Source organism: Canis lupus, chromosome 2 (assembly GCF_011100685.1).
Source record: "Canis lupus familiaris isolate Mischka breed German Shepherd chromosome 2, alternate assembly UU_Cfam_GSD_1.0, whole genome shotgun sequence".
Taxonomy (NCBI): domain Eukaryota; kingdom Metazoa; phylum Chordata; class Mammalia; order Carnivora; family Canidae; genus Canis; species Canis lupus.
In genome coordinates this window covers 83,612,414-83,636,966 of record NC_049223.1, presented here as the reverse complement: position 1 = coordinate 83,636,966, position 24,553 = coordinate 83,612,414, and the positions used below count along the sequence as shown (strand labels likewise).

The following is a 24,553-nucleotide window of genomic DNA, read 5'->3' as shown; positions in this document are numbered from 1 at the left end:
GGGTGGGGACAGGTGTGTCTCAGGTGTCACCCGTGAGGTTTATGATCCCCAGACGGTTGGCTCCACCTCCAGAACGAGAAGGCCCATCAGCCAGGTCTCCCGCGCCAGGGGATGACATGGGCACAGAGCGAGGCTGCAGACGCCCCTCCCGGGCCCCGGGTGGGCCTGCGTGGGGCAGACGGGCGTGTGGAGGGCCCTCTGACTTCAAGCCCCGCGGGCGGGTCTGTTTCTGGAGCGCTGGGTCCTCAAGAGGCCAGCAGACCCGGGAGCCGGGGCCCTGGTGGCCCAGCCGCCGACCAGAGACGCAGCAGAAATCCCCAGGGGCTTTTGTTTGTTTTCCTTTGCTGTCCAGACAGTGGCCCACCGAGTGTTTCCATCTGAGCTTGGCCCTGGGTGGGTACGGCTGCTGTGGCCGCGGGTTCAGGGAATCGAGTGGGCCTGGGGGGCGGGGGGCGTCTGGGGACAGGCGGGCCGTGCGCGGTCTCTTCTGGGCCGTCCGTGGGAGGCCTTCTCGGGGAGGTGCCAGAGGCTGCCGACGTGACCGCAGCCCGGGGCCGGGGCTCTGAGGCCTGGTCCTGGCTCAGCCTCCGGCTCTGAAGGGCTCGGCCCCTTTCTTTCTCCTCGCGACCCTCAGCCCCCGGACCTGGCCCACCCTGCCTTAGAGTCCTTTGGCCCCAGGTGCTGGGTGTGGCGCTGTGCCGTGCGGGGTGGGGGATCGTGGCTGTGGGCAGAGGGGGGCGCAGCCCTGGCCTCCGCGTGGCCCCACTCCCACGGCCCCACTGTGGACCTGACGGTGACTCCTGGGCGGGGCTGTTCCCAGCACCTCACCTTAGGTAGCAGGAGCCCCCTGCACCGCCGGCATCCTGGGCGCCCCCGTTTGGCCTTGCTCCTGCTGACCCCCAGCCCCGCTCGCAGAGACTCCGTCCCGCTCGTTCCGGCCTCCTGTCCCCTCCTGTCCCTCCCCACCCCGCCATCACCCCCATCTGGATGGCCCCTTGGTCACTGCCCTCATCTTTTATTGTCACTTCCCTGCCTCTGCCCCTGATCCTGTCCTCTCTCAGGTCCTCGGCCTGCAATGACCACACGGGGATCCCTCTGAAAGCTGAGCCCTGAGGGTGGGCGGGGTGGGGATGAGTGGGTACAGGAGGGGGTGGGCGTGGAGGGAGGCAGGGCGGTGGCTAGACTGTAGCTGGGGGGGGGAGCCTGGCGAGGAGCAGTGACAGCACAGGGGGCTGGGGGCCGCGGGGGACCAGCTAACGCAAGCAGCAGGACACGTAGACTGTGCTAACGGTGGCAGCCCCGGCGATCTTGGGAGCGGCTACTAAATAGTCATCTTTTTTTTTTTTTAATGGTTTTATCTATTTAGTTGAGGAGGGAGGAGGGGCAGAGGCGGGCTGCGGGGCTGCATCACGGGCCCTGAGATCATGGCCTGAGCCAAAGGCAGCCGCTTAGCCGCCGAGCCCCCACCCCGGGCGCCCAGCGCTTTCCGTGTCCTATTTCCTGACGGCTCACCCCAGCCCCCGGAGCGGATACTGTCTGCGGATGAAGAGACTGACGTTTATTAAACAGACGAAGTCTCGAAGTCTCGTGCTGCTGGCTCGTAAGGGGGAGTCTGAATTCAACGTGCTGTCCGGGGTGGGGGCAGTGGGAGCCACTGCTGGTTAGAGAACCAGGGAGGGGCCAGAGCAGAGAGTGGCGGGGAGAGCGGCCTGGAGGGGCAGTGAAGCAGAGGGGGCCCCACGGGCTGCAGGGAGGGCTAGGGCCGTGGAACAGGCCGCGGGACAGAGGCCCTTGGGAGGCGGAGTTGAGTCTGTGTCCCACCCTGAAACGCAGGGTCCCTCTGCCCTCGGCCCTGTGACTGGCCCCAGCCAGAGCCAAGTGACTGGTCACCATCAGAGCCAACGCGGGGCCACAGGGAGGGCGTGGCCAGGGCTCGGAGACCCTGGCGGGGCTGGACCCGCTCATGTCAGGTGTGCCCGGTGTGCCGGGAGGTGGGCCCTGCACGGGGCAGGACCTCCGGGGGCGGGGGTGGGGCCAGGCCTTCTCTGGGCGCTCAGTCCTCACGGCCCCCGGGAGGGGGACCCGCAGGACCCCCATTTTATAGGAGGGGCAGCCGAGGCCCCGGTGTCGAGCCCTCTGCTCACTGAGGCAGAGCCAGGATCCCACCGCGGGCGATCGGAAACCTCCCCCGGGGATGCGATGGTGGTCGCCAGCCTGGAGGGCTCCCCAGCTGAGGACAGACCCCTCCCTCCTGGGAGCCCTCTCCTGCCCGCCCCCCGCTCCCCGTCCCATGCTGGCTCCAACTTGTTTTGACTCCTTAGAAATGAAAACCTTTGCTTCTGTTAAACAGTTCAGCATCTGTTAGGCGCCTGCTGTGTCCTGTGCAGGGGCCGGGCCGGGCCAAGCCAAGAGCAAGGACCTACCAGAAGCCCTGAGGGCACAGGGTGCTCACTGCCGGCCGCGCTCAGCCCTCCGGGGCCCTGTGTGGCCGGCCTGCATCTGTCTGTCCGGTCCTACGGGTGACAGGCCCCAGGCTGCAGATTGGCCGGGCTGGGATTAGACCCGGGGACCTTGAGCTCAGGCCTGAGGGCGGTGGAGCAGGTGGTTTTAAACCGAGCCACGCTTGGCTGGGGGCAGGTGGCTTCGGGTCCTTCTGGAAAGACCACGAGGAAGGAGGCTGTGGCTGGAGGAGACGCCGGGACTGGGGGGCAGGAGCCGAGGAGGAGATCGAGGAGGCCACTCAGGCAGGCCAGTGGGGGGAGGGGGGTGCAAAGGGGTGCCCCCCACCCCCAAGGAGCCAGCGACCACGCCCTGCCCGAGTCCAGCGCTGGCACTCGGCACAAGGCCCGGCCCCAAGAACCGGATACCAGCCTGGGCTTCCTGTCTGCCCCGGGCTCACTTCTGAAGCGACATCACAGGCAGGAGGCAGGGAGTGGGATGTGTCACCTCGGGGCCGCCGCCTGTGATGTGGTCTGCCTTTTCTGACGCAGATGCTGTTCCTCTCCATGACGGCAGACGAGCCTCTGCTGCGCGGGCCCAGCTCGGGCCTGCCTGACGTGGCCGCACCCCGCAGTCCCCGGGGCTCCCGCGAGCCCCCAAGGACGGGCCCCAGACGGCTCTGCAGCTTCCTCGGGCGCCGCAGGGCCAGGGGCTGCCATGCAAATGATGGGGTTTCTCTATTGCTTGAAGATGGTTTCCAGCTGTGTAGGGGTCTGGGGTCCGCAGGCGCCTCCGCCCTCCCACGGCTGCACCTCTGCCCCTGGGGCCCTGGAGGCCCCCCGGGACAGTCATGCGCCCGCCTGTGCCTTGTCACTCAGTGTTCCCAGGGGAGTCGTGTCCCTCTCGGGAGCAGGACAAGACAACAGGGCATGAAACCGTCCGAGGACACGGAGCAGACGTGGCCGTGACTAGCTGCTGTCTGCCCCTTGCTGGCTATCTGTTCTCGGACGTACTGTCGAACCTCCAGAAGCCTCTATTTCTGCATCCCTAAAATGGGGTAACATTGATGACTTACGTCGGTGCGGGGATAAACGAGGGGACGCACGAGGTGCCCAGTGCCGTGTGTATACAGCAGGTGTTTATCCTGGGGCCGCGCCCCTGCCCCCATCTTTCTGACTCTGTGAACAGGGTAGGTTCGAGGGGCACATGCTACTCCCCAAAGCCCGAAGCTTCTCCCTGGAGCCCCTTCCCTCCTCCTCCCCTCCCTGCACGCAGGGGCGTTCCCCAGGGAGCCTGGGAGTGCAACCCCCTTCCCCACGGATACTAGCATCTAAGCTGGAGGGGGGGGGGGTCTCCAGAAACTCAAAAAAGCCTTGACAAACCCCAAAGACATTGCACACGTGGTGGCAGGAAGAGCAGAAGGCTCCGTCCCCCGTTGCAGAGCTTTCAGAGGACAGTGTCCTGCGGCAGCTGCGGCTTCTCCTTCCCCTGCTCTGCCTTCCTCTCTCTCACTGTCTATTTATAAATAGGAGAAGGGACTGAGGGCCACCACCTTGGGGTACATTCGGGGCTGGGGCCCCGCTCCAGGAGCGGGGAAGACTGGGAAGTCATCTGGTGCAGGGTTGCCCAATTGCCCAAGAGAGCGCTGACTCAGCCTCCAGAATCCGCCTTGCAGGGCTGCCCGGCTGATGGCCCTGGTGGCGCGGCCACCTTGCCCGGTGCTTCCTCCCCCGCCTCCCTGTGCCACCGCTGTGGTTTCTTCTCCTCCAGGGGGAGGGAGGGGAGGAGGCCAGGAGGGGAGGGGCTGCCGCGGGGACAGGCAGTCCCGCTGGCCCGAGCGAGGTCTGGCTCTCTGTTTGGCCCTGGCAGGTTCTGAGGCCCGCTGGCCGTCAGGAGCTCACAGCCGTACTACTGCCCCTTATTCCGGACACTGTCCTCTGGCCACTTAGTCGCCCTCCAGGCCCTGGCTTTTGGCCACCCAGCCAGGCTCTTTGTTTGGGGTCCTGTCGCCCCTGCAGATGTTCCCCTGGCTCTGGCCTGTGGGACCCTCCTCTCTGCCCCAGTTGGGCCTCCAGCCACTGTCACGGCAGCTGGCCTGCCACCGTCTCCTGACTTCGGTCCTCGAGGAGTAGGTCAGCGTGGGTGGCCCTCCAACTCCTAGGGTCACAGGTCAGCCTCCCCACACTTGGCCTCAAGGTGGGCAGGGACCCCCTCCTTTACAGGGCGGCATCCAGCACCGCACTGGCCCCGCACAGCTTGCTGCCCAGTCTTGTCCTCGCCTTGTCCATTTTCAGCTGAAACCAAGCAGAAGGAGCGGTTCTAATACTCCGTCTGACACAAGGCTACCACTTGGGGCCTGTGCAGACCTGAGCGCTCCCCCGGGGGTCCCCGGACCCTGCCTGTGCTCCTCCAACAGCCCCGGGAGGAAGCAGGGCAGGGCCTTGTGTCACCATTTTACAGGTGACGGTGTTGAGGCTCAGAGAGGGGGACACCCACACGTCCCCCAGGACCAGCGCGCACCCAGACCCCCTCCCGGGATGCCGGGGGTCTGCACCTCGGGTCCCTCTGCTCCCAGAGGCCACTTGCACAGGTTGCCCTCACCCCGGGCAAGGAAGGAGGGGCAGGGGCTGGGGCCTCCCCCGGCCCCAGCCTGGCCTCACACCCCGGCCCCACCTCCCAGCTCATTCAGTCTTTCCGAGGCCTCTCGGGCCACCCACTCACCACCCGGTCCTCTGAGGTCTGGGAGGGGCCTGAGCCTTCTGACCAGAGCTGGAAGGGGCTTAGAGCACCCGCCAGGCGCAGGTACCGTTGCCAGGCCAGGAAACAGGCGCAGAGAGGGCGGGCCCTGCCCACCTGAGAGGGGTGCCTGAGGGGGACGGGGTGGGGGCACCTGTGGGTGGGCCTAGGGGGTTGAAATCCAGTCTTCCTGGGGCGGAGCACGCAGGCACCGTGATGCCAGGGAGGAAGCGCGGCTGGAGGCGAGGAGGCCGTTGAGGCACAGTTTCCATCTGTGACTCGGGGGTAATAACAGCCCTGAGCTCTCGGGTGGGTGCGGGCCAGAGGGGCGGGGCGAGGGGGCGGCTGGGGCGGCCTGGCCTCCACCCAGCATGGTCCCCACGTCCTGGCAGGCGGCAGGGCAGGGGCGGGGTGTGCGCCGCTCGCCCCGGACTTCGTGCAGCAGCGTCACTGGGAGGCTGGTCCCCGCCCCTCTGGGCCCCGCCGCCGCCCCTGCCTGGGCCCCCGCGGTCTGCCTGCGCCTGGCACGCGGCTCCTGCTCCTGCTGGGCTGTGCCTTCGCCCGCCGCCCGCCCCGCCCTGCCCCTGCCCGCCAGGGGGGAGCCCCGGCTCAGGTGGCAGGTGTCCCACGGGCTGCAGCTGCGGAAGACCCGCCTGTACCGAGGCTCCTGGGGGGGTCACCTGGGAAACAGGCCGGAGCTGAGGGCAGAGGACGGGGCCTGTGGTGATGATGTGTGAGGCAGAAACGGAGCCCTACGGGCTCCCTGCTCAGGGCTCCCTGCTGAGCAGGGCGGCTCCCTCTCCCTCTGCCCCCCCCTCGTGCTTTCTCTCTCTCTCTGTCTGTCTTTATCTCTCAAATAAATAAATAAAATCTTAAAAGAAAAGAAAACAAAGGAAAGAGCCCGAGTTAGAGACCCTGTGTGCCCGGTGAGCCAGGGCCCCAGTGCCTGCTGGGCGCGGAGGTAGATGGACGGGGCGCGGCGCCGCAGTGACCCCGGGACGAGGGTGTCGCTCCGTCTGCATCTGCAGTCCTGAGGGGGAGACCAGAGGTTCCTCTGGCAGGACCAGGACGAGAGGCAGGACCCAACTCCACCCCAGCCTTCTTGGATGACCTCAGACAAATGGCATGACCTCCCTAAGCTGTGAGATGGGCGCTCGCCCGCCTGCCCTTGGGGTGGAGGGAGGGTTCCATAGCCCTGCACCCGGCCGGCACATAGTAGGTGCTTACTGAATACCCCGCGGTTGGTCTTCCTCCAAGGGCCAAAGCAGAGAACCCGGAAGAGTGATGGAGGCCACATGTTTGGGGGGGCCCTGGGGGTCCTGAGTCTGTGTCAGGGGAGAAGGGAAACTTGGGTGCCTGTTCTGGGGCCCTCGTTAGAGAAGGAGGCAGGGGAGGGGGCAGCAAGGTGTGCGGGTCCTGTTGTAGGCTCGGGCATGCCCCCTCCCCTCTGAGCAGCTGGGCTGTGGACCTTGCGGGGAGAACCGCACCCCCCCCCCCCACCCCGGATCTGGGCACACGGTTGCTCCTGGGAGGCAGCAGGTGCTCCTTCTGCAGGTTTCTCCTGTCCTGGGAGGAGGGAACCCGGGTTGAGCAGAGAGAAGGGAGCTGCTGGGGCTGGTGGGAGGCCTGAGGCCTGTGGAGGGGGGGGCCAGGCCCGGACGTGGCCCACCCGCCAGCCTGCCCAGGCCCACAGCAGCCACCAGCCTCTGGAATGGCCTAGAACTTGTGGGAGACCAAGGAGGTGGCTTTGCTGCTTTCCATCCCTATTTTGCACATCAGATGTGCCTCATACATTGTATGTTAGATGGGCCCTCCCAACCCCCTCCCCTCCCTCCCCCCTCCCCTCCTCTCCCTCCCCATCCCCTCCCCCCTCCCCTCCTCTCCCTCCCCATCCCCTCCCCCCTCCCCTCCTCTCCCTCCCCCATCCCCTCCCCCCTCCCCTCCTCTCCTTCACCCATCCCCTCCTTCCCCCCTCCTTCCCCCTCCGCTCCCTCCCCCTCCCCTTCCTCCCCCCTCCCCTCCTCTCCCCCCCTCCTTCCCCCTTCCCCTCCCTCCCCTCCCTCCCTCATCTCCCTCCTATCTCGCCCTCCCCTTGCTCCTCTTCTCTCCCCTCTCTAACCTCTCCCTCCCCTCCCTCCTTTCCTCCTTCTATCCCTCTCTCCTTCCCTCCCTCCAACCTTTCCCTCTCCTCCTCTCCTTCCCCTCCTCTCCCTCCTCCCCTCCCCATCCCCTCCCTCCCACCTCTCCCTCCTCCCTCCTTCTATCTCTCTCCCTCCCTCTTTCCTTCCCTCCAACCTCTCCCTCTCCTGTCCCTCCCCCCTCCCCTCCCCCTTCCCCTCCCTCCCTCCTCTCCCTCTCATTTACCCATCCCATCCACCCGCCCACCCCTCCCCTTCTCTCCCCATCACCACACTGGGTCACATCGCCTGCCAGTTAAATGAGTGATTAACAGTCATCAGTGATTTCCAGCTTTTTACCTGAAACCTTGTATGTTGAAAAATAGGGCTTGCTAAACTGCTGAATAAATTGAGTACTATCCAATTTATTTCCTCATTTTAAAATGTCAGAGCTGCCGTGTGGGTGGGTGATCTGTGGGTCTGAGTCCCTGCGACAGCAGCGGAGGGATAGAGAAGCTTCCACTGGCCCGTGTCCCCAGAGCCGCTGCCACCTTGTGGGGGCCTGGAGGGAGGTGGAGGTGGGCGTGGGCGTGCCGGGCCCCAGGCCCCCCCAGGCCCCCCCAGGCCGCCCCAGGCCGCTGCGGGCTCCACAGGGCGGGGAGTGACCTTTCGTCCTGCTCCTCTGCTCTGCGAGGGGCTTTCTGTTCCTCATTGTTAAGCCGTGACGGGGCCGCGGTTGGCTTTGTTTCTCTTCTGTCCAAGAGGATCCACAGGCCTGGAGGTTGCTCAAGGGGGGGCTGACCCGGGCGCCAGCAGGAGGAAGTGTCGGGAAGGATGCTCAGTACAGAATCTACAGGAAGAGACCCTCGAGGGGAGGCCTCGGGCGGTGGGGGGCAGGGGGACGGTGGGGGGCAGGGGGCAGGAACCCTTGGGGCGGGGAGCGCAGCCTTGGCCGCCACGGGCGGGCCCTTTCCCGGCAGGACTTTGGACCCTGACAGGAAATCCTCCCCCTCGGGCGGGGACAGGCCTGGGGCTGCGCAGGAGCTGCCCTGAGGGTCGGGATTCTGGGGGTTCTCGGCCCCACGTGAGCGGTAGAAGGGGCCCCCCTGCGCTCGGGGCTGCCCCCCGCCCTTGGTACCAGGGAGCGGGTGACCGGGGCGCTGCAGAGGGTGGGACCTCTGTGCCCAGGGCCCCCAGCGCTTGCTGTCGGTGGGGGTGGGTGTCGGGTGTCGTGTGTGCCGCCAGGGGGGCTTCTTTGCTTGTTTTCTGTCCCTGGTTGACGCAGGGCTCCTGGGCCCCGGGTCTGGGGCACTGCGGGTGCCTCACCCCGACGGCGGCCCCCTGATGGCCCCGTCCCGTCCCCTCTTGTCCCGGTGCCCGCAGCCCACCGGGGGACTGTGAGGAGCGTGTGTGCGCGTGGACGTGTGTGCACACGTGCAGCCACAGGCACGGATGTCCCCTTTCTAGGCCCTGTGTCGGCAGCAGGGTGCCCGCCACCGTCGCCGCCACCTGTGCCTTCCCGGCGTCACCGCGGGGACTTTGGTGCCGGGCCAGGCCGGAGGTGGGTCGGGGAGGCCGCTGCCGGGTGCCCCCCAGGAGGGGCGCCGCCCTGGAGCCCCCACACCCGCGGGGGGATCGCGACTTGCCCCCACCCCGCAGGCTCACAGGGCACCCATGCGGGGCGCAGCCAGTGTGCTGGGGCCCCAGGGGAGGTTGGGACCCGGGCTCCCAGGTCCTTCGGGGCGGCCGTGGGCTGGGGATGGGCTGTTGTCGGAGGAGGCCTTGGGGCAGAGGCCTGTGGGCCGGGAGGCCCAGCCCTGGGGGGGGCGGCCGGTACGAGGGGGCCGAGTGGGCTGCCGTAGGGCCCGTGGGCTAGAGCCCCTGCAGCGCTCGGACCCGCACCTGGCACCGCACACGTGCTCACACGGGGGACCTGTCATTGCTGTCACCGAGAGCAGTCGTCCGCTGGGCCCCAACCCTGTGCTGCGAGCCCTGCATTGGAGTCTGAGGGCCTAGAGATGCTGGGGCTGTGGTTTGCGTGCCTGCCTCGAGGATGTTTGCGGTGCGTGCATGCGTGTGCAGGCACATCCACGTGGATGTGTGCATACAAGCACGGGGGTCCGTGCGCCCACCTGCCCCACGTCAGAGTGAGCCCAGAGGGGGAGGAACCTGCCACAGCCTGGGGGAGTCAGGGAGGACTTCCTGGAGGGAGGAGGCAGCACTCAGTTGGAAGCACCCAGGGGCGATTCCCGGGGCAGAAGGGAATAGGAGGCATCCTGGGCGGAGGGCTGCTTTGTGCTGAGCACCGTGGTCCTCTGTGGCTGAAGCCACTGCCCTGTGGGCAGCGTGGGGGCCTCGTATCTGTCCCTGGAGTGTTGGGAGCCGCCTCGGGCTCCGGCCAGGGGCTCAGCCGCCACTGAGGGAGGGAGAGGAGGCAGCAGAGGGTGGGGACCCTCCGCCTATCTTTCCCTCAGGGGGAGAAGCCCCCACGTCAGCGGAGCCCCAGCAGGGCCCCAGGGTGGCCGTCGGGTAGCCACGCTCATGGCTGTCCTGCCTTCCCTCTTCCAGGCCACGCAGCTCCCCTACGTTCCGGATCCGGAGCTGGGAAGCTCATGCCAGCAGAGCGAGTACTTCGACCAGAGGACCCAGATGTGCTGCAGCATGTGTCCGCCTGGTGAGGGCTGGGCCTGTGGGGGCCGGTGCCCCGCAGGGAGGGAGGGCGCGTGGCTAACTGAATTCCTTCTAGCTCACCGTTTGGCCCTGCCTCTCGCTGCAGGGCCTTCGCCTATTCTGTTCCCTCTTCCTGGCACAACTCCCAGCTCCCTCCCCTCTGGGTTGGCTCCTACTTTTCCTTTGGACCTCAGCTTAGATGTAGCCTCCTCCAGGAAGCCTGTCCCCCCTGCCTGGTCAGATCTGGCTCCTCCTCTGAGCTCCCACTGGCCCCCCGACCCCCCCCGAGGGGAGCTCTTCCCCTACAGTCGTGGCCTCCTTTCCTCTGGCCTCCACTGTGGGCTCCTCCGGAACCAGGATCGTGAGCTCGTCCGCGGGATCCTGGGCCTGGCGCGATGCCTGGCACGCAGGGGTGCGGAGTGCATGTGTGGGCGAACCCGCGAGGGGGTGCCGAGGCCTAACCCGGCTGGGAGAGCAGAGTGGCTCACTCCTGGTGACCCAGGCACTCGTTCATTCATACGTCCACTCCCGTACTGTCCAGGAAGCATCCGCTCGGTGTCGGGCACTGGGCTACGTGCTGGCGGGACAGCAGAGAGCAGGGCACACGAAATCCTCACCCTTGTGGGCTGCGTATCTGACAGGCACAGACGAGCCAGCGGAGGAAATGCATGTGTGCTCCTATCAGAGAGACAACAAGGCAGGGGGATGCCGAGGGAGACAGAGCGGGACACGCTGTTTTATAGGTGGTGGTCAGGGAGGGCCTTTCTGAAGAGGCGACACTTGGGCAGAGACATGCAGGACGTGAGGGACTGGGTTATCCAAATATCCCGTCAGGCTGGAGAAACAGCACGTGCAAAGGCCCTGAGGTGGGGAGGCTGTCTGGTGAACTTGAGGAACGGTGAGGCCAGTGTGTTGCCCAGAGAGAATAAGTTAGCAGGGGCCGTGGTAAGAGTTTAGGTTTTTTTCTACAGAAGCCATTGGAGGGCCTTGGGGCCGTTAGCCTGAGGCGCGGGTGGGCACACAGGTACCTGTCATCTCCCCCGTTTTAGGAGATCTCACAAGTGACGCTTTTTCTGTTAACTGGCAGGGGCTCTGTAAGAAGTCAGTGGATTAGCAGAGCAGTGCATATGGCAGGATGGGCTCAGGGTTGGCTCCGGTGCCGTCCCGTCTCCTGGCTTGCCTTGCCTGCACGCACGCAGGAGTCCCGCGTCCTCGTCCTTGACAGGAAACCAGGGGCTGCATTCCCACTGCTGTTGTCCTGCTGGTTCGCACCCACAGACGGAGAATTTTAGCCAACCATAAACCAGAGAGGAGCCAGCCAACCAGTTCTCACTCAAGTGTGATTGACTAGCAGCAGGCGGTTCCAATGATGGAATCCCAGGCATCTGGGAAGAGCAGAGGAAAAGGGCCTTTTATGAGCCTCAGGGCTTTGGAGGTGAAGCGACAGCTGGGGCCTGCAAGATGTGAGAGCCTGGTGAGGGGCGGGAGCCCTTCCCAGGAGGCCTCGGCCCGGCGTCAGCAGACTGGAGGGGGGCACTGACCGCGGCCCTTGCGGCCCTTGCTTTCCCAGGCTCCCACGCAAGGCTCTTCTGCACCAAGACCTCGAACACCGTGTGTGCCCGCTGCGAGAACAGCACGTACACCCAGCTCTGGAACTGGGTTCCCGAGTGCTTGAGCTGCGGCTCCCGCTGCGGCGCCGGTGAGCGGGCTCGGGGGGCGGGCTGGGTCCCCGGGGCGTTTCCACGCGCCAGAGCCCGAGGCCTGCAGGAACAGCCCTTCCCTGTGTGTGTGGGGGGGGGGAGGCGCAGGGGGAACCCTGCCGGAGAGCGAGCCTGCAGTCTTGGGGGGGCCCTGGGCAGTGACCCTGGCTGCCCCCGCCTCTTGTAGACCAAGTGGAGACTCAGGCCTGCACGCGGGAGCAGAACCGCATCTGCAGCTGCAAGTCGGGCTGGTACTGCACGCTGAGGAGGCAGGGAGGGTGCCGGCTGTGCGCACCCCTGCGCAGGTGCCGCCCGGGCTTCGGCGTAGCCAAACCAGGTACGGGGCCGGCGGGGCCTCGGGGACCCCGGGGGCCTCTCCTTCGGGGGCGTCGAGCCGTCCCCCCGGCCAGGTGCCTGCTGCCCACCAGCTGCCCTCCCCGCCCCTCCCATGCCCACACACCGGGTTAGGCGCCCCCTGCCTGGGTGCTCAGCCTCGGGACCCGGAGAGGGACCACGTGAAGCCCGAAGCTCCCGGAAGATCCACTGGTGCCCCAGAAGTTGAACCCACATGATCCTGGAGACCAGGAGCTCCCTAGAATTGGTTAAACAGCAGAGCACCCAGCTGTGTGTGCGTGTGTAAGATGCACACGTGTGTGTTCTAAGGGGCAGAGGTGCAGACCGAGATCCCCAGGCCCCTCACACGTCTCCTAGGGCTCCCGGGCCAGGCCCGCTTGTTCCACTGAGTTAGTGACGGGTTCCATGTTTTCCCTGAAGGAACTGCAACGTCAGACGTGGTGTGCGCTCCGTGTGCCCCAGGGACGTTCTCCAACACGACGTCATCCACAGATACCTGCCGGCCCCACCGGATGTGAGTGGCCCGGTGGTCTGGTTCTGGAGGAGCAGGGAGGGCGGCCCCCGGGCGGCCGTGCCCTGGGACCTGAAATCCCCCATCTGCCGGCTCCGGTTGAGGCGTCGGGCAGCCTTGTCCACCGCCAGGATGGCTCTGTCCTGCGCCGCGGGGTGCGCGGGTCCCAGCGCAGCCGGCAGGGGTCTAGCGGCCTCGCCCTGCAGGCCAGCGTGGGCGGGCGCAGCACGGGGGCAGGCCAGAGGGTGGGGGGCACGGATACTGCTGGGAGTCCCCGGCTGCCCTGAGTGAGCCCGGCCACGCGAGCCCTCCTGGCCTGTGTTGCCCGCAGCTGTAGCTCGGTGGCCGTCCCTGGCAACGCCAGCGTGGATGCGGTGTGCTCACCTGCGCCCCCCACCGTGAGAACGGCCCCGCGCCCCGCCTCCACGCGGCAGCCAGGGTCCACGCAGCCCCGGCCCGCGGAGCCAACGCCAGGACCCAGCACGCCTCCTCGGACCTCCGTTCTGTTCCCGGCGGTCCCCAGCCCCCCGGCCGAAGGGCTCAGCACAGGCGACATCTCGCTTCCGATCGGTAAGCCTCGGAGGGCTCGGTCAGCCTCCCGCCTCCCTCCCTTCTGTCTCAGGGTCCCCCCCCCAGAGCCCGCTGCGTCTGTCCTGGACGCAGGTGGTGGTGAGACGTGGCCTCTGCTGAGACCCGAGACCCGGGGCTGTCACTGCTGAGAACCGCGGGTAGGGGGGTGCGTCAGCGTTTTCTCCGCCAGGGCAGAGGGGCTCCCAGGTGGTCTCAGTAATGGGGACAGGGCTGGGCCACCTCATGGGCTTCCCTCTGGGGTGAAGACTACGTGGGCTGCAGAGCTCAAACTGGTGACCCCGGGGACGAACGTGGCCGACACACACGTTTAGTTTGGTGCCTGGTTGGGCTGGTTTGTCGTGTAATTAAATTGGAGAGCCTCCGACTGGGCTTGCCCCTCCCGTGACCCCCGGACACCCCTGCTCACTGACTCAGCTGCCCAGCCCCTGGTGCCGGCCTTCGCTGTCTGCAGCTGTCTTGAGCTTCTCTTTTTCCTTGTAGGACTGATTGTAGGTGTGACGACCTTGGGTCTGCTGCTAATAGGGCTGGTGAACTGCGTCATCGTGACCCAGAAGAAGAGTAAGCTTTCATTCCCTCCTCTTTGATGGTTTCATCCATTTGTTCTGGAGGCTCTTCTGGGTCCTCTTGTGAGCCCAGCACTGGGCACAGCCCTGGGGGTCAGATGGAGCTGGAAACGGCAGGCTCTGGTCCGTGGAGCTCGGAGCCTGGGGCAGAAGGCACTGCCGCTAACTCACCTGCTAAGAGACACGATGCCATCAGAGCAGTCCCAGGGGGTGGCAGTCTGGGGTTCTTTTTTATTTGTTTTAAGATTTTATTTATTTATGAGAGACCCAGAGAGAGAGGCAGAGACACAGGCAGAGGGAGGAGCAGGCTCCATGCAGGGAGCCCGATGCGGGACTCGATCCCGGGACCCCGGGGTCACGCCCTGAGCAGAAGGCAGATGCTGCACCCGAGCCACCCGGGGGCCCCGGCAGTCTGGGAGTCTTGTCTGGAAATCCTGGGGATCTTCCTGGGCTTCTGGGGCAGGAGGCATGTGAGCCGCAGCGGATTTCCACGGGTAGATGTGTACAGGACAGGAAGGGCACCCGAGGGTGAGGGCACAGCGGGAACGAAGAGCGGGCGCTAGAGAAGTGGTTGGTGCCGCGGAGGGGCGCGGGCCGGGGCCCCCGTGTACCTCATCCGGGGGTGATCACCGCCCCAGGGCTGGGCCTTCTCTGAACGGCTGTGCCTGGGCCCTGTGCTCCCCCTCCTTACGGCCTGTGTGGCCCGAGGAAGCCACTGTCCCTGATGTGACCCCCTCTCTCTTCTCCGCAGAGAAGCCCTTCTGCCTCCAGGGAGAAGCCAAGGTGGTGAGTGCTCCTCTGCCCTCCCCTTGCTCCTCCCCTTGCTCCTCCCCGCTCCCCTGCTCCCCTTCCTGCTGGGCTGGCTTGCCGTCTGGGGGAGCAGTGGATTCTGGAGGTCCGTGTGTCCTGTGTCCGTGTTGGCCCTGTGGGCGGAGGGAAGGCCAGCCAGCCCGTGCTCGTCCTCAGGGTCAGGCGGCCGTGCAGGGCCACATCAGAGAGTGGGGCACCCCCATGCTGCCCCCCCACCCCCCTCCCCGGGTCCAGGGGGCTGGGAGGGGTTGGCCTGGGGTTGAGAGGGAGGCTGGGGTTCTGGGCCCTGCGTCCTGCCCTCACTTCCACCAAAGCTGCTCGCCTTTGATCTTTCTACGAAGTAGGGTCTGTGGGGGCTTCTGCTGGAGCCGAACCTGGGCCGTGGGCTCCTGGTCGGGGAGGCACGCCGTCGCAAGCCACCTAAAGCGGAGGGGCCTTATTTTTCTCACACTGTGGAGGGTCGAGGGGTTGCCAGCTGCGGGACCGGTAGCCGCGTCCCTGCGGGAGACTGCGGCCCTCAGCTCTGCCCCCTGCGGCAACACGTGTCCTCTTGCGTGGGGCCTCACCCGTGAAGTCGTGGTCCCCCCTTTGTACGTGAGCGCCGGGTTTGCGGTGGGCGGAGGGGGCAGTGCCCGCCAGCCACCAGGCCTTTTACCAGGACGTCAGACGGTGTCCCTGGAGCCCTGGCGGCCTTCTTCGTCTCTCTGGCTGGAGCAGCGTCGCAGGCCCGGGCGCTTTCCCAGCCTGAAGGGGGGGGGAGTGGGCGCTGGACGGGCTGTAACCCCGACGGGGCAGGTGGGGCACAGTGTTTACCCAGCGTAGGGACGAGGACAGAGTCCCAGCACCTCCCCCCGAGCTTTCTCCCCGTCTTGTCGTGTCGGGGACTCCCTGCACGGGCCCCTCAGCCGTACTGCAGGCCTCTCCCCGCGGGACACCAGCCGCGTCCTTTCTCGGGAGCGACGGGCCAACAGCGTCTCCAGATGCTGCTGAGTGTCCCCTGCAGGACACGCGCCCTGATCCAGGACGGAGCACTAGGGATGCGGCCGAGCCCCCGGGGGCCTAGTAGCAGGGCTCCCACGGGAGCCGGGAAGTCCCGTCCTCCTCTGGGCCTCGCCTGCCTTCTGCGCAGAGTCCTGCACTGCCCCTAGGGCTCTGGCGGACGGGGCCACGGTCACCCCCCCCCCCCCCCCCCCCGCGGCTCGCACACCCAGGGCAGCCAGATGCTGATCCCAGAAACCACACAGAACCCCGCGTCTGGGGAGCAGGGCATGGAGGGAACAGGCAGCGGCGGGCTGAAGCGCCGCGTGAACCACGGCCACCGCCCGCTGATGTCACAAGTGCTGCTGGGGTGCCCAGGGGAGGAGAGGGAGCTGGCCCCGCTCACCGCTCCCCCTTGTCTCCCGCCTCTCCAGCCTCACCTGCCCGCCGATAAGGCCCACGGCGGCCCCGGCCCCGAGCAGCAGCACCTGCTGACCACGGCGCCCAGCTCCAGCAGCAGCTCCCTGGAGAGCGCAGCCAGCTCCGCGGACGGGAGGGCGCCCCCCAGGGCCCAGCCGCCGGCGCCAGGCACCGGGAAGGCCCATGGGTCTGGGGAGGCGCAGGCCAGCTCCAGCAGCTCAGGTGAGAGGTGGGAGCCCACCTGGCTCCATCCCCCACTCTGTGCGCCTCCTGGGCCTTGTAGACAATCCCAGCTCGTCCTTGGAGTCCCCGATATCCAGGAAGGGGTTTTCCCGTGTGTTATGGCGTATAAGTGTTACGTGTCCTAACATCACAGCATCATGATGCATTCTATGTTTATTATATAGCATCTGAATTATCTATTAAATACTACTATATAGTGTTATCTTAAAACCTATTGCATTTGACAGATGTAGATCCTGAGGCCCAGGGAGGCTCAGGAGCTCGTCCCAGGACACACAGCTAGTCAGAGGCAGGAGATCCCCCTGGGCTCTCAGGATCCAGAGCCCTTTCCACGCAGGTGGAAAGCTGTGTGAATAGTGGTGTCTCCAGGGCTCCACTCACTGTGGCCCGTCGCCCAGTCCCTATGGGCCTGAGGCATCAGGGCTGTGGGGACCTCATGGGTTCTGGAGAAGCCCAGGCCCCATTTACACAATGTATTTTGCTCTGGACCTGGTCTGTGACGGGGTCACCCGTGGGGAGAAGCCTCAGTGCCCCCGTTGGAGGGAGGTCCTGCCCCCTCCCCGAAAGCCTGGGGCTCCCTTGGGTGTATTTTGCAGGGGCAGGTGAAGTCCACGGGCCTGCGTGTCCGTCTCCCACTGCTGGTGGGAGGTCAGGGGACGGCAGGGGTCGGGTCCTCCCAGGACGCCTCCCTGGCCGCTCTGGTGCCTTGGGAATCTGAACGGGCTCCTTAACCCTGCTGAGCCTCCGCTTCCTCAGCTGCGGATGAGCAGGGCATCTGGCTGGCGGGGCTGCGGCCTCTGCCTCCCTGCCGCCTGGTTCTGGGTCTGCGCCCTCCCCGGCTGCCTCACACACTGAGGTGCCCACCCCGGGGGCGCCGGCCCCTCCCGCCCTCATCACTGGGATGCCTTGCTGGTGCCCCCACCCCAGCCTGAGAGCTCCCCATGGAACGGGTGGCCCGTGGTCCTAAACCTTCACTGGATGAGCGCCTGAGACTCCAAAGAGAAACTCCTGGCCTTTGAGTCTTGGAATCATCTTTCTGATTTCCTAGCGACAGGTCTTCCATAGTCCTCCTGGTGTGGCCTCCGCTGTGGCCTGGAGGTGGACCCCGACCATGTCTCCCGCCCCTCCTACCCTCTGCCCCTGCTCTCTGTCCCCCCAGCTCTCGGGTGTCACCTCTGCTCCCCCCTCCTCCCGCCCCCACATCTCTCGCTACCATGGGAACGTGCGGTGGTGCCCACGTGTCGTCCCCCATCCGCCCCTGCAGCGTCTCAGTCACCGTGTGCAAAGGCCGTGGTGACCGAGTGACATTTGGATGCTGTGGTGGCTCAGGGTGGAAATTTCCTTCTGCCCCCTTAGTGCAGCCGTCCCTCCCCTGGCCTGTCTGGGGCTGTTCCGAGCAGAGCCACTCCCTGCTCCCTCCTGCTTTCAGGCTCCCAGGAGCTGGAGACAGACACCCAGGCCACCCCGGGTGCCCCTGACAGCAGGCGTGGCTGGGTGCTTGGCCGGGCCCCGCAGTAAGAGCAGGAGCAGCTCTCCTCGTAGGGGGGCGTGGTGCATGCAGCCCCTTACACCCAGCATCCAGCGCCCCCAGCTGGTGGGGACACTCAAGGTCAATGTTTCAGCTCCACGAGGGAGCGATTTCCAAACCCTTTGGTGTTGACTTTACTGCAAGTGGACAAGGAGCCGGTGACAGAGGGGTCTCGCCTTTTCCTGGTTGGTGTGGCCAGGACTGCTGAGGCTGCCTGCGGTCCCGAAGGGGACTCCTCATAGTCCTTGTCCGCTGCGTGACCCGGGTCTGTAACGCCCGCTTACGGTCCGGCTCCCTTCTCTGACTCTAGTGGGGAGTAGGTTTTGTTCTTGGGCCCCTTCACCTGCTTTACGTAATGGGCTCCTCCCACCTGTGGGATGAGTTGCTGGGAAGTGACTTGCCCGAGGTCACACAGCAGAGCTGGGCACCGTGGCCTCTCGGCTCTTGGCCTGGCGCTCCGGACCCTTTTGTCTTAAACCTGTCTCCTGGGCAGCGGACAGGCCTCGGAGACCTCCTGCGCCCCAAGACCCCCCACTGACCGCCCTCTCCTGTCTTATGTTCGGCAGAGCCTTCGTGCGGCGGCCACGGGACCCAGGTCAACGTCACGTGCATCGTGAACGTGTGCAGCAGCAGCGGCTCCGACCACGGCCCTCAGTGCTCCTCCCAGGCCAGCCACACGACGGGGGACGTGGATGCCGGCCCCTCCAGCTCCCCAGATGACCAGCAGGTCCCCTTCTCCCAGGAGGAGTGCCCGTTTCAGTTCCAGCCAGGGGCTCTAGAGACTCTGCTGGAGAACCCAGAGGATAAGCCCCTGCCCCTTGGTGTGCCTGACGCTGGCATGAAGTCCAGTTAGCCAGACTGGCGTGAGCTGTGTCACAGCCCAGGTGGGCTGTTCCTGGGCCTTCTAGGCCCCCACCCCCCAGGACTCTGGCTCTTTCTGGGCCAAATTCCTTTAGTGGCCCCACAGCCTCAGCCTTCCTCTCATCTGCTGGCAGAAGGGTGAGGCAGGGAGAATTGTGGGAAAGCGCTCCTGGCGTGGTGTGCGTCCCTCCGGGAGGCTAGCTGGACGTGGGCATGCCGGCCCGCCTGGAGCCAGCCCTTGCCACTCTGAGTGCCGCCCCCCCGCCCCAGCTGGTCCTGCGAGTTCAGCTTCTAGAGCCCTTATTTTTGTAATTTTTTACTTTAAAAAAAAATCCCTGGGCTCTGTGCAGCCCTGGCTTCCTGGGAGGCCCCGCATCCTGCCTTCCATGGAGAAGGGGCAGTGCTTTAGCCTGATGCTGAGACTATAGGACGGTCCCAGCATGGCGGGGGCGGGGGGTGTCCTTGATCAGATGGTTCCGTGCAGGGAGGGGACGGGGACCCCGGGTGCAGCTTGCAGCACCCCCGGATCCGTGCCTGCCAGCTTTACCTCCTGCACGCGGCGGGAATCAGACACTCAGAGGGCCCAGCCAAGCAGCCCCCGCGAGTGCTCCGGTTGGGGCAAGACGGCCAACCTCCAACCAGAAATCTTCCGATTTTAACACCCGGCAATTAAAAAAAGAAGAAGAAAAAGAAAAGCACCGTGCAGGCGGAGGAGCCAGCAAAATGACCAAGCGGAAGTCGGAGCTCGCTGGTCTCTGCTTTGACCGTCACGGATTCACCTGCGGCTCCAGCCCCGCCTCCCGCCTCCCGCCTCCGCCTCCCGCCTCCGCCTCCCGCCTCCCTCGGTGCCGGCTTCCCCGAGGGAATTTCAGGAACCGGAGATGACTGAGGCCCACAGTCTCCCTCCTCCTACCTCAGCCCCCGCCTCCGAGGAGGCTCCTCTTGGCCTCAGCACCCCCACCTTGCTGGTCCTGGAGCCCCAGGGAGCCTGCGGGGCCGCCGGGGTGCTCTGCCTGCCGGGGTCTCCTGGGGACGCGGGACGCCGAGAGCCAGTCTTGTGTCCGTGTGTCTGTCGTGTGCTGTTGGTCTGTGGAGCCGTGTTGTTGGGTCGTCCGGCCGGCCCGAAGCAGCTGAAACCGGCAGTTCTGTCCCAGGATTCTTTCCTGTTAACGGGTCAGGCCCCTTCCCCCAGACACGCACCCAGGAGTCCTTCAGAGCACGGATGGACAGACGGACGCGTGCGGCCTTGACCGAATTCTGGAAGGAACGGGGTGGGGTGGGGGGCTCCTGGACAAGCCAGCCGGGTCCCGGGTACTTGGATCCCTTGTTGAAAATTCCACTGGACTCGGGGCTGGACTTGGATCTGAGCTCTGGACGGTAGGCGAGTCCAGCCAGTGCCACGAGGAGAAAGAGCTTCCCAGAAACCAGGATTCCCTTGGAGTCCGACGTCCGGCTGCCCGGCAGCCCCTGCCCCTGCCCCTGCCCTGCCCCTGCCCTGCCTCTGCCCCTGCCCCTGCCCTGCCCCTGCCCTGCCCCTGCCCCTGCCCCTGCCCTGCCCCTGCCCTGCCCCTGCCCCCGGCCTCGAGGCGGTGGAGCGTGTCTGCCCCCTGGTGGGCCGCCCCGGGACGACCTCAGGCCCCGCTGCTCTCCCAGGGCAGCTCTGACCCCGAAGGAGACCCTCCCTGGGGGGCCGCGGCTCCCAGGCTTGTTGATCCCCGAGTTTGTACTGTATACTGGGCAGCACTCCTGCTTCTAAGTAAACCTTGTTTTGTACATCGACTCCTGGCTCTGGCTGTGCGTCTGAGCTGGGGCCTGTCCGTGGTCCGTGGTGCCACCGATGCGTAGGGGGCGGTGGAGTGGTGGCCGCTGGGCCTGGGACCCTCACGCTGCGCTTGCTGAGAGCCCGGCCCTCCGCCCTCCGTCACGCCCAGCACCTCCTGCCGGCCTCTGACTGCGCCCTCTTCCCAGGCCCTGCCACTCGCTGTCATCAGCCTGTTTTGGGGTGAAGGGGGGGGTCTCTGCAGATCTGCTTGTTCACAGGCAGTGGGAGCGAGGCTCCATCCGGTGGCACCTACGCCACCTACGAGGCCCATCGCGGGTGCTCAGGGCAGTGTGGGGTGGGGGGCAGCTCCAGGAGTACAGGGGGGCCCGGGGCACAGCCTGGGGGGCCAGTGCTGGACGTGACCCTAGACCTGTTTCTGAGACTGGAGCCCTTTTCCAGAACGAAAAGTGGGGAGGAGGTTGCAGGCAGAGAGACTTCAGGAGAAGGTGGGGGGGGCGGGGAGGGGGGAGCCTGGCTGGCCTTGAAATCACCAAGCCAACCCCCGGGTCAGGGTGGCCGCCTGGGCGCTGCCCTCTTCTGGGTGATTCCCTGGACCTCTCGCCCTCGGCCCTGCCTCCGCCCTCTCCATCCCCAGAGCAGGGCTCCGCAAACTCGAGCTGGGAGGGGAGAGCCGCTCGGATGCCCCTTGAGCTTCTATATTTCCTCTCCATTATTGCCCGAGGAGACAGGCGAGGTACCCACCACCCTGCCCCGCAGAGGAGGGCGCCGGGCAGGGCCCGAGGCGTGGTACTTCTCCAAGTCCAGCTGGGAGGACAGCCTGCCCGGGGAGGCTCCCGATAACCAGCTCCTTAGAACTGCACAACAGAGCCACAGGGTCCGGGGTTAAAGGGCAAGCACTCTCTCCCCTCCCCCCTCCCCCCTCCCTCCCTCCCTTCCCCTCCCTCCTGCTCCCTCCCTCTCCCCCTCCCTCCCTCTCCCTCCCTACCTCCTCCACCCTCTCTCCCTTCCCACTCCCTTCCCCTCCCTCCCTCTCCCTCCCCCCTCTCTCCCTCCCTCCCCTGGACTCCTCTGAGGCAGAGCTGAGAGGCTGCCCCGGGGCAAAGCTAACAGGAAGCCAGGGACTGTGTTCTAGCTTCGCCAGGAACCCGCAGTGTGGACCTGAACCTCCGTGTCCCATCTGGAGCTCAGACCTTGCACCTGTAAGCCAAGAGGGCGGGCGTCTGAGCTGTCCCCAGCTGTCCTGAGCTGTCTGGGCCTGCGCTGCCTGATACGGCACCGGGGGCCCTGGCCACCGTTGAGCACCGAGCGCAGCCAGTGCTACCCGAGGCGCGTGAAGTACATCTCAGGGCAGGATGCGGATTTTGAAGACCCAGCACAAAACAGATATAAAATATCTCATCAATCATTTTTGCATTGATGGCATATTGACATAACATTTTGCAGTGTCAGCTAGATAAAATATTAACATTAACTTTACCTGTTTCTTTTCACGCTAACGTGGATACTAGAACATTTGGAATTAGTATGTGATTCGCACTATATTCCTATCAGACAGTTAAATACCTTCACAATTTGATGAAATGAGTTTGTAATTACAATTGCAACCCCGCACCCACACCCTGCCTAGGGGGCCTGAGTGGCTCAGCTGGTTGAGCATCTGACTGGATTTCAGCTCTGGTTGTGACCTTGGGGTAATGAGATTGAGCAGCCTCTGCACTGGGCATAGATTCTCTCTCCCTCCCCCTGTGCTTTCTCTCTAAAAAGAAAAAAAAATTGCAACACCTCCCCCCACCCCTGAGATCCCTACCTCCCCTCTGGGACTCTTAAAGCCCTTATCACTTGTTACGATATCTTATAATTTACATCTCTGTTACATTTATTGCTTACGGTCTGCTCCTCTTGCTAGAACATAAGCTCCAGTGAGGCAGGGGTTTGCTATTTTGCTCAGTCATGTGGCGCCAAGTACATAGAATAGTGCCAGGCTCATAGTAGGTGCTCAATAAAAGGTGAACGAGTGAATGAATGTAGGCATAGGAAGTATGGGGGGGGTTCCATTGTCACCAAATCTTCCAATTTTTCTAGAAAGGCCCCAAATACAGATTCTCATGTATTATCTCCAGCTTTTAAAAATATTTTAACAATTTATTTTGGAGGGAGTGCAAGCAGGGGAGAGAGGGAGAGGGAGAGAGGATCTCAAGCAGACTCCCTTAACTCCCACTTAGAGCCCATGTGTGGCTTGATCCAACCCCTAGAAAATGAGCTGAGGCAAAATCAAGAGTCCGACACCCAACTGACCGAGTCACCCAGGCACCCCAATCTCCAACCTTTTAAATGTTGTAATTCTAATTCTGTTACAGCAAGGTGTGGGCCAAAGGAAACATTTCTGTAGTGTCCAGTCCTCTCTGGTCTAGAGGATTCTGGGGGCTGATGCACACTAGGCCAGATGAGAAAGGGCCTGATGGAGGGAGTCCTGAGGAGGCCCCTCAAATCTAGCCTGCCCCAGAAAACTTGCCCCTTGTGGGCCAAGGTGCATCTAAGGGTCCAGCGTGGGTGGCGATTAAGGGACATCCCCCACCTCGTGTGCCCCTCACCAGTGGGGTGTCCGTGGCCAGTAGATGCTCCCATGCTGTGACCGCTGCATCTACCGTGGCTCAATCCTGGGAGTGAATCCTGAATCGGGCTCCCAACTCAGTGAGGAGCCTGCTTATCCCTCTCCCCTCCCCCCTGCTCATGCCCTCTCTCTCTCCCTCTAATTAAACAACAAAAAAAAAACCTTTAAAGTTTTTAACTGCTATGAATAAAGCTGCTGTGAACATTCCTGTACGTCTTTGCAGACACATGTGATTCCATTTCTCTCGGGTAGATATTTAGTAGGAGGATGGCTGTCTGGTCCATGCGCCTTCCGAGGGATTCCAAAGTGAGGGCCCAAAGACTTTTCAGTAGTACTAGTTGATTGGTGTCCTGGCATCTGCATTTTTAAAAAATATTTTATTTATTATTTATTCAAGATAGACAGAGAGAGAGAGAGAGAGTCAGAGGGAGAAGCAGGCTCCATGCCGGGAGCCCGATGTGGGACTCAATCCTAGGACCCGGGATCACGCCCTGGGCCAAAGGCAGGCGCCAAACCGCTGACTTACCCAGGGACCCCCTGGCATCTGCATTTTTAATAAACTCCCCAGGTACAGCTGAGGGTTCCTGTGCTAGAAGATCTGGACTCAGATCCTTCCGCTCTAATGGGCTGCTTCCCTTCTGCCTCCCATCTGCAGAGTCTGAGGTTTCACACCCAAACCTCATTCCCCGAGGGGACCTGGCGTTGAGATTCTGATAGGCGGTTCCCACCCCTGAGGAGCTCAGGCCTTGCCAGGAATGTTCAGCCCGCAGTCGCCTTCATTAGCTCAGCGTTATGAGGGTTGATAATTATGATGGTTAATACCCTACTGCAACCTTGCCATCAAGCCTCCTGCATCTTCTGACTTTTATGAGCTGAGGTCTTCCTGTCCTTGTGGGGCTGATGCAAGATGAAGGGTTCATTTGTTCATTTATTCCTTCGTTCACCTACAGCACCTCTAACCGGGCCTTTTCTGTGCGAGGCAATATCTCGATGCTAGAGAGGCATTTGTGGAAGGGAAAATCAGTGCTTTCAGGGTGCAGAAAGGTGATGATAAGTAGGAACAAGATAATTTCAAGTACCATTAAGTCCTGTATATGAGGAAATACAACAGGGTGATGGTTGAAGGGAACCTTAGGTAAGATAGCGGGGAAATGCTCTGGGAGGTGGAATCCAGCTATAGGACCCTCTGGCTATAGGACCCTCTGGCTATAGGACCATCCAGCTATAGGACCATCTGAGGGGGCCCCCGCAGCCTGCAGCCTCTGGAGGAAGACTGGGAGCTCTTCAGCTGTGGCTGGTTTGTATGGAGAAGTGCCGCACGTGTAAAGGGCACGCTAAATTTCAAAAACTTACTATAAAAAATCCCCCTAAAATACCGCATGATTTCTTTTTCTTTTTTTTTTTTCCTGTCGGCTTCCAGGTTGATATGGTCATATTCTGGACATACTGAATTATGTGAAGTACATGATTTTCCCTTTTTTTCTTTTAAAAAATGTACGAAGTAGTAAATTAAAAACTACGATGTGGCTTGTCTGTGTGGCTTGGACAGCAGATGTGGGGGGAAGGCATCCTAAGGAGAGAGACTGGGGGACGGACGGGGTCCTGGGGCAGAACCGAGGGATTGGGGGGAGCAGGGGC

At 63.9% G+C, this 24,553-nt stretch overlaps 2 protein-coding genes and 1 long non-coding RNA gene across 10 annotated transcripts in view; 1 reads left to right on the top strand and 2 right to left on the bottom strand.

Moving 5' to 3' along the window:
* The window catches only part of TNFRSF1B (TNF receptor superfamily member 1B), a 26,964-nt gene extending 6,664 nt beyond the window's left edge, over positions 1–20,300 (top strand). Inside the window, exons 1-10 of one of the 3 annotated variants that reach the window (XM_038531979.1) lie at positions 9,331–9,354; positions 9,861–9,966; positions 11,533–11,661; positions 11,850–11,999; positions 12,437–12,530; positions 12,859–13,097; positions 13,599–13,676; positions 14,433–14,467; positions 15,904–16,111; positions 18,227–20,300. In XM_038531979.1, coding sequence (XP_038387907.1) covers positions 9,346–9,354; positions 9,861–9,966; positions 11,533–11,661; positions 11,850–11,999; positions 12,437–12,530; positions 12,859–13,097; positions 13,599–13,676; positions 14,433–14,467; positions 15,904–16,111; positions 18,227–18,513 — 1,335 coding nt within the window. In that variant the 5' untranslated portion in view covers positions 9,331–9,345 and the 3' untranslated portion in view covers positions 18,514–20,300. Of the gene's footprint in view, positions 1–9,330; positions 9,355–9,860; positions 9,967–10,050; positions 11,426–11,532; positions 11,662–11,849; positions 12,000–12,436; positions 12,531–12,858; positions 13,098–13,598; positions 13,677–14,432; positions 14,468–15,903; positions 16,112–18,226 lie in introns of those variants that run through there. The other 2 variants (XM_038531977.1, XM_038531980.1) reach the window with 2 other exon arrangements.
* On the bottom strand, positions 1,307–5,543 carry LOC119876089. 2 transcript variants are annotated; one of them, XM_038531982.1, is made up of 3 exons: positions 5,161–5,543; positions 3,822–4,733; positions 1,307–3,486 (listed from the first exon to the last, which is right to left on the bottom strand). In XM_038531982.1, exon 3 carries the CDS (start codon positions 2,356–2,358, stop codon positions 1,423–1,425), a length of 936 nt encoding a protein of 311 aa, XP_038387910.1. In that variant the 5' UTR covers positions 2,359–3,486; positions 3,822–4,733; positions 5,161–5,543; the 3' UTR covers positions 1,307–1,422. The 2 variants fall into 2 exon arrangements, with proteins under 2 accessions (XP_038387910.1, XP_038387909.1); XM_038531981.1 differs by having other exon boundaries at positions 1,307–4,733; positions 5,161–5,539.
* On the bottom strand, positions 20,072–24,553 carry LOC119870504. 5 transcript variants are annotated; one of them, XR_005356186.1, is made up of 5 exons: positions 23,738–24,553; positions 23,078–23,272; positions 21,413–21,501; positions 21,046–21,158; positions 20,076–20,513 (listed from the first exon to the last, which is right to left on the bottom strand). It is a non-coding gene; the product is annotated as an uncharacterized LOC119870504 (long non-coding RNA). The 5 variants fall into 5 exon arrangements; XR_005356185.1 differs by having other exon boundaries at positions 20,072–21,158; XR_005356188.1 differs by having other exon boundaries at positions 20,073–21,158; positions 23,749–24,553.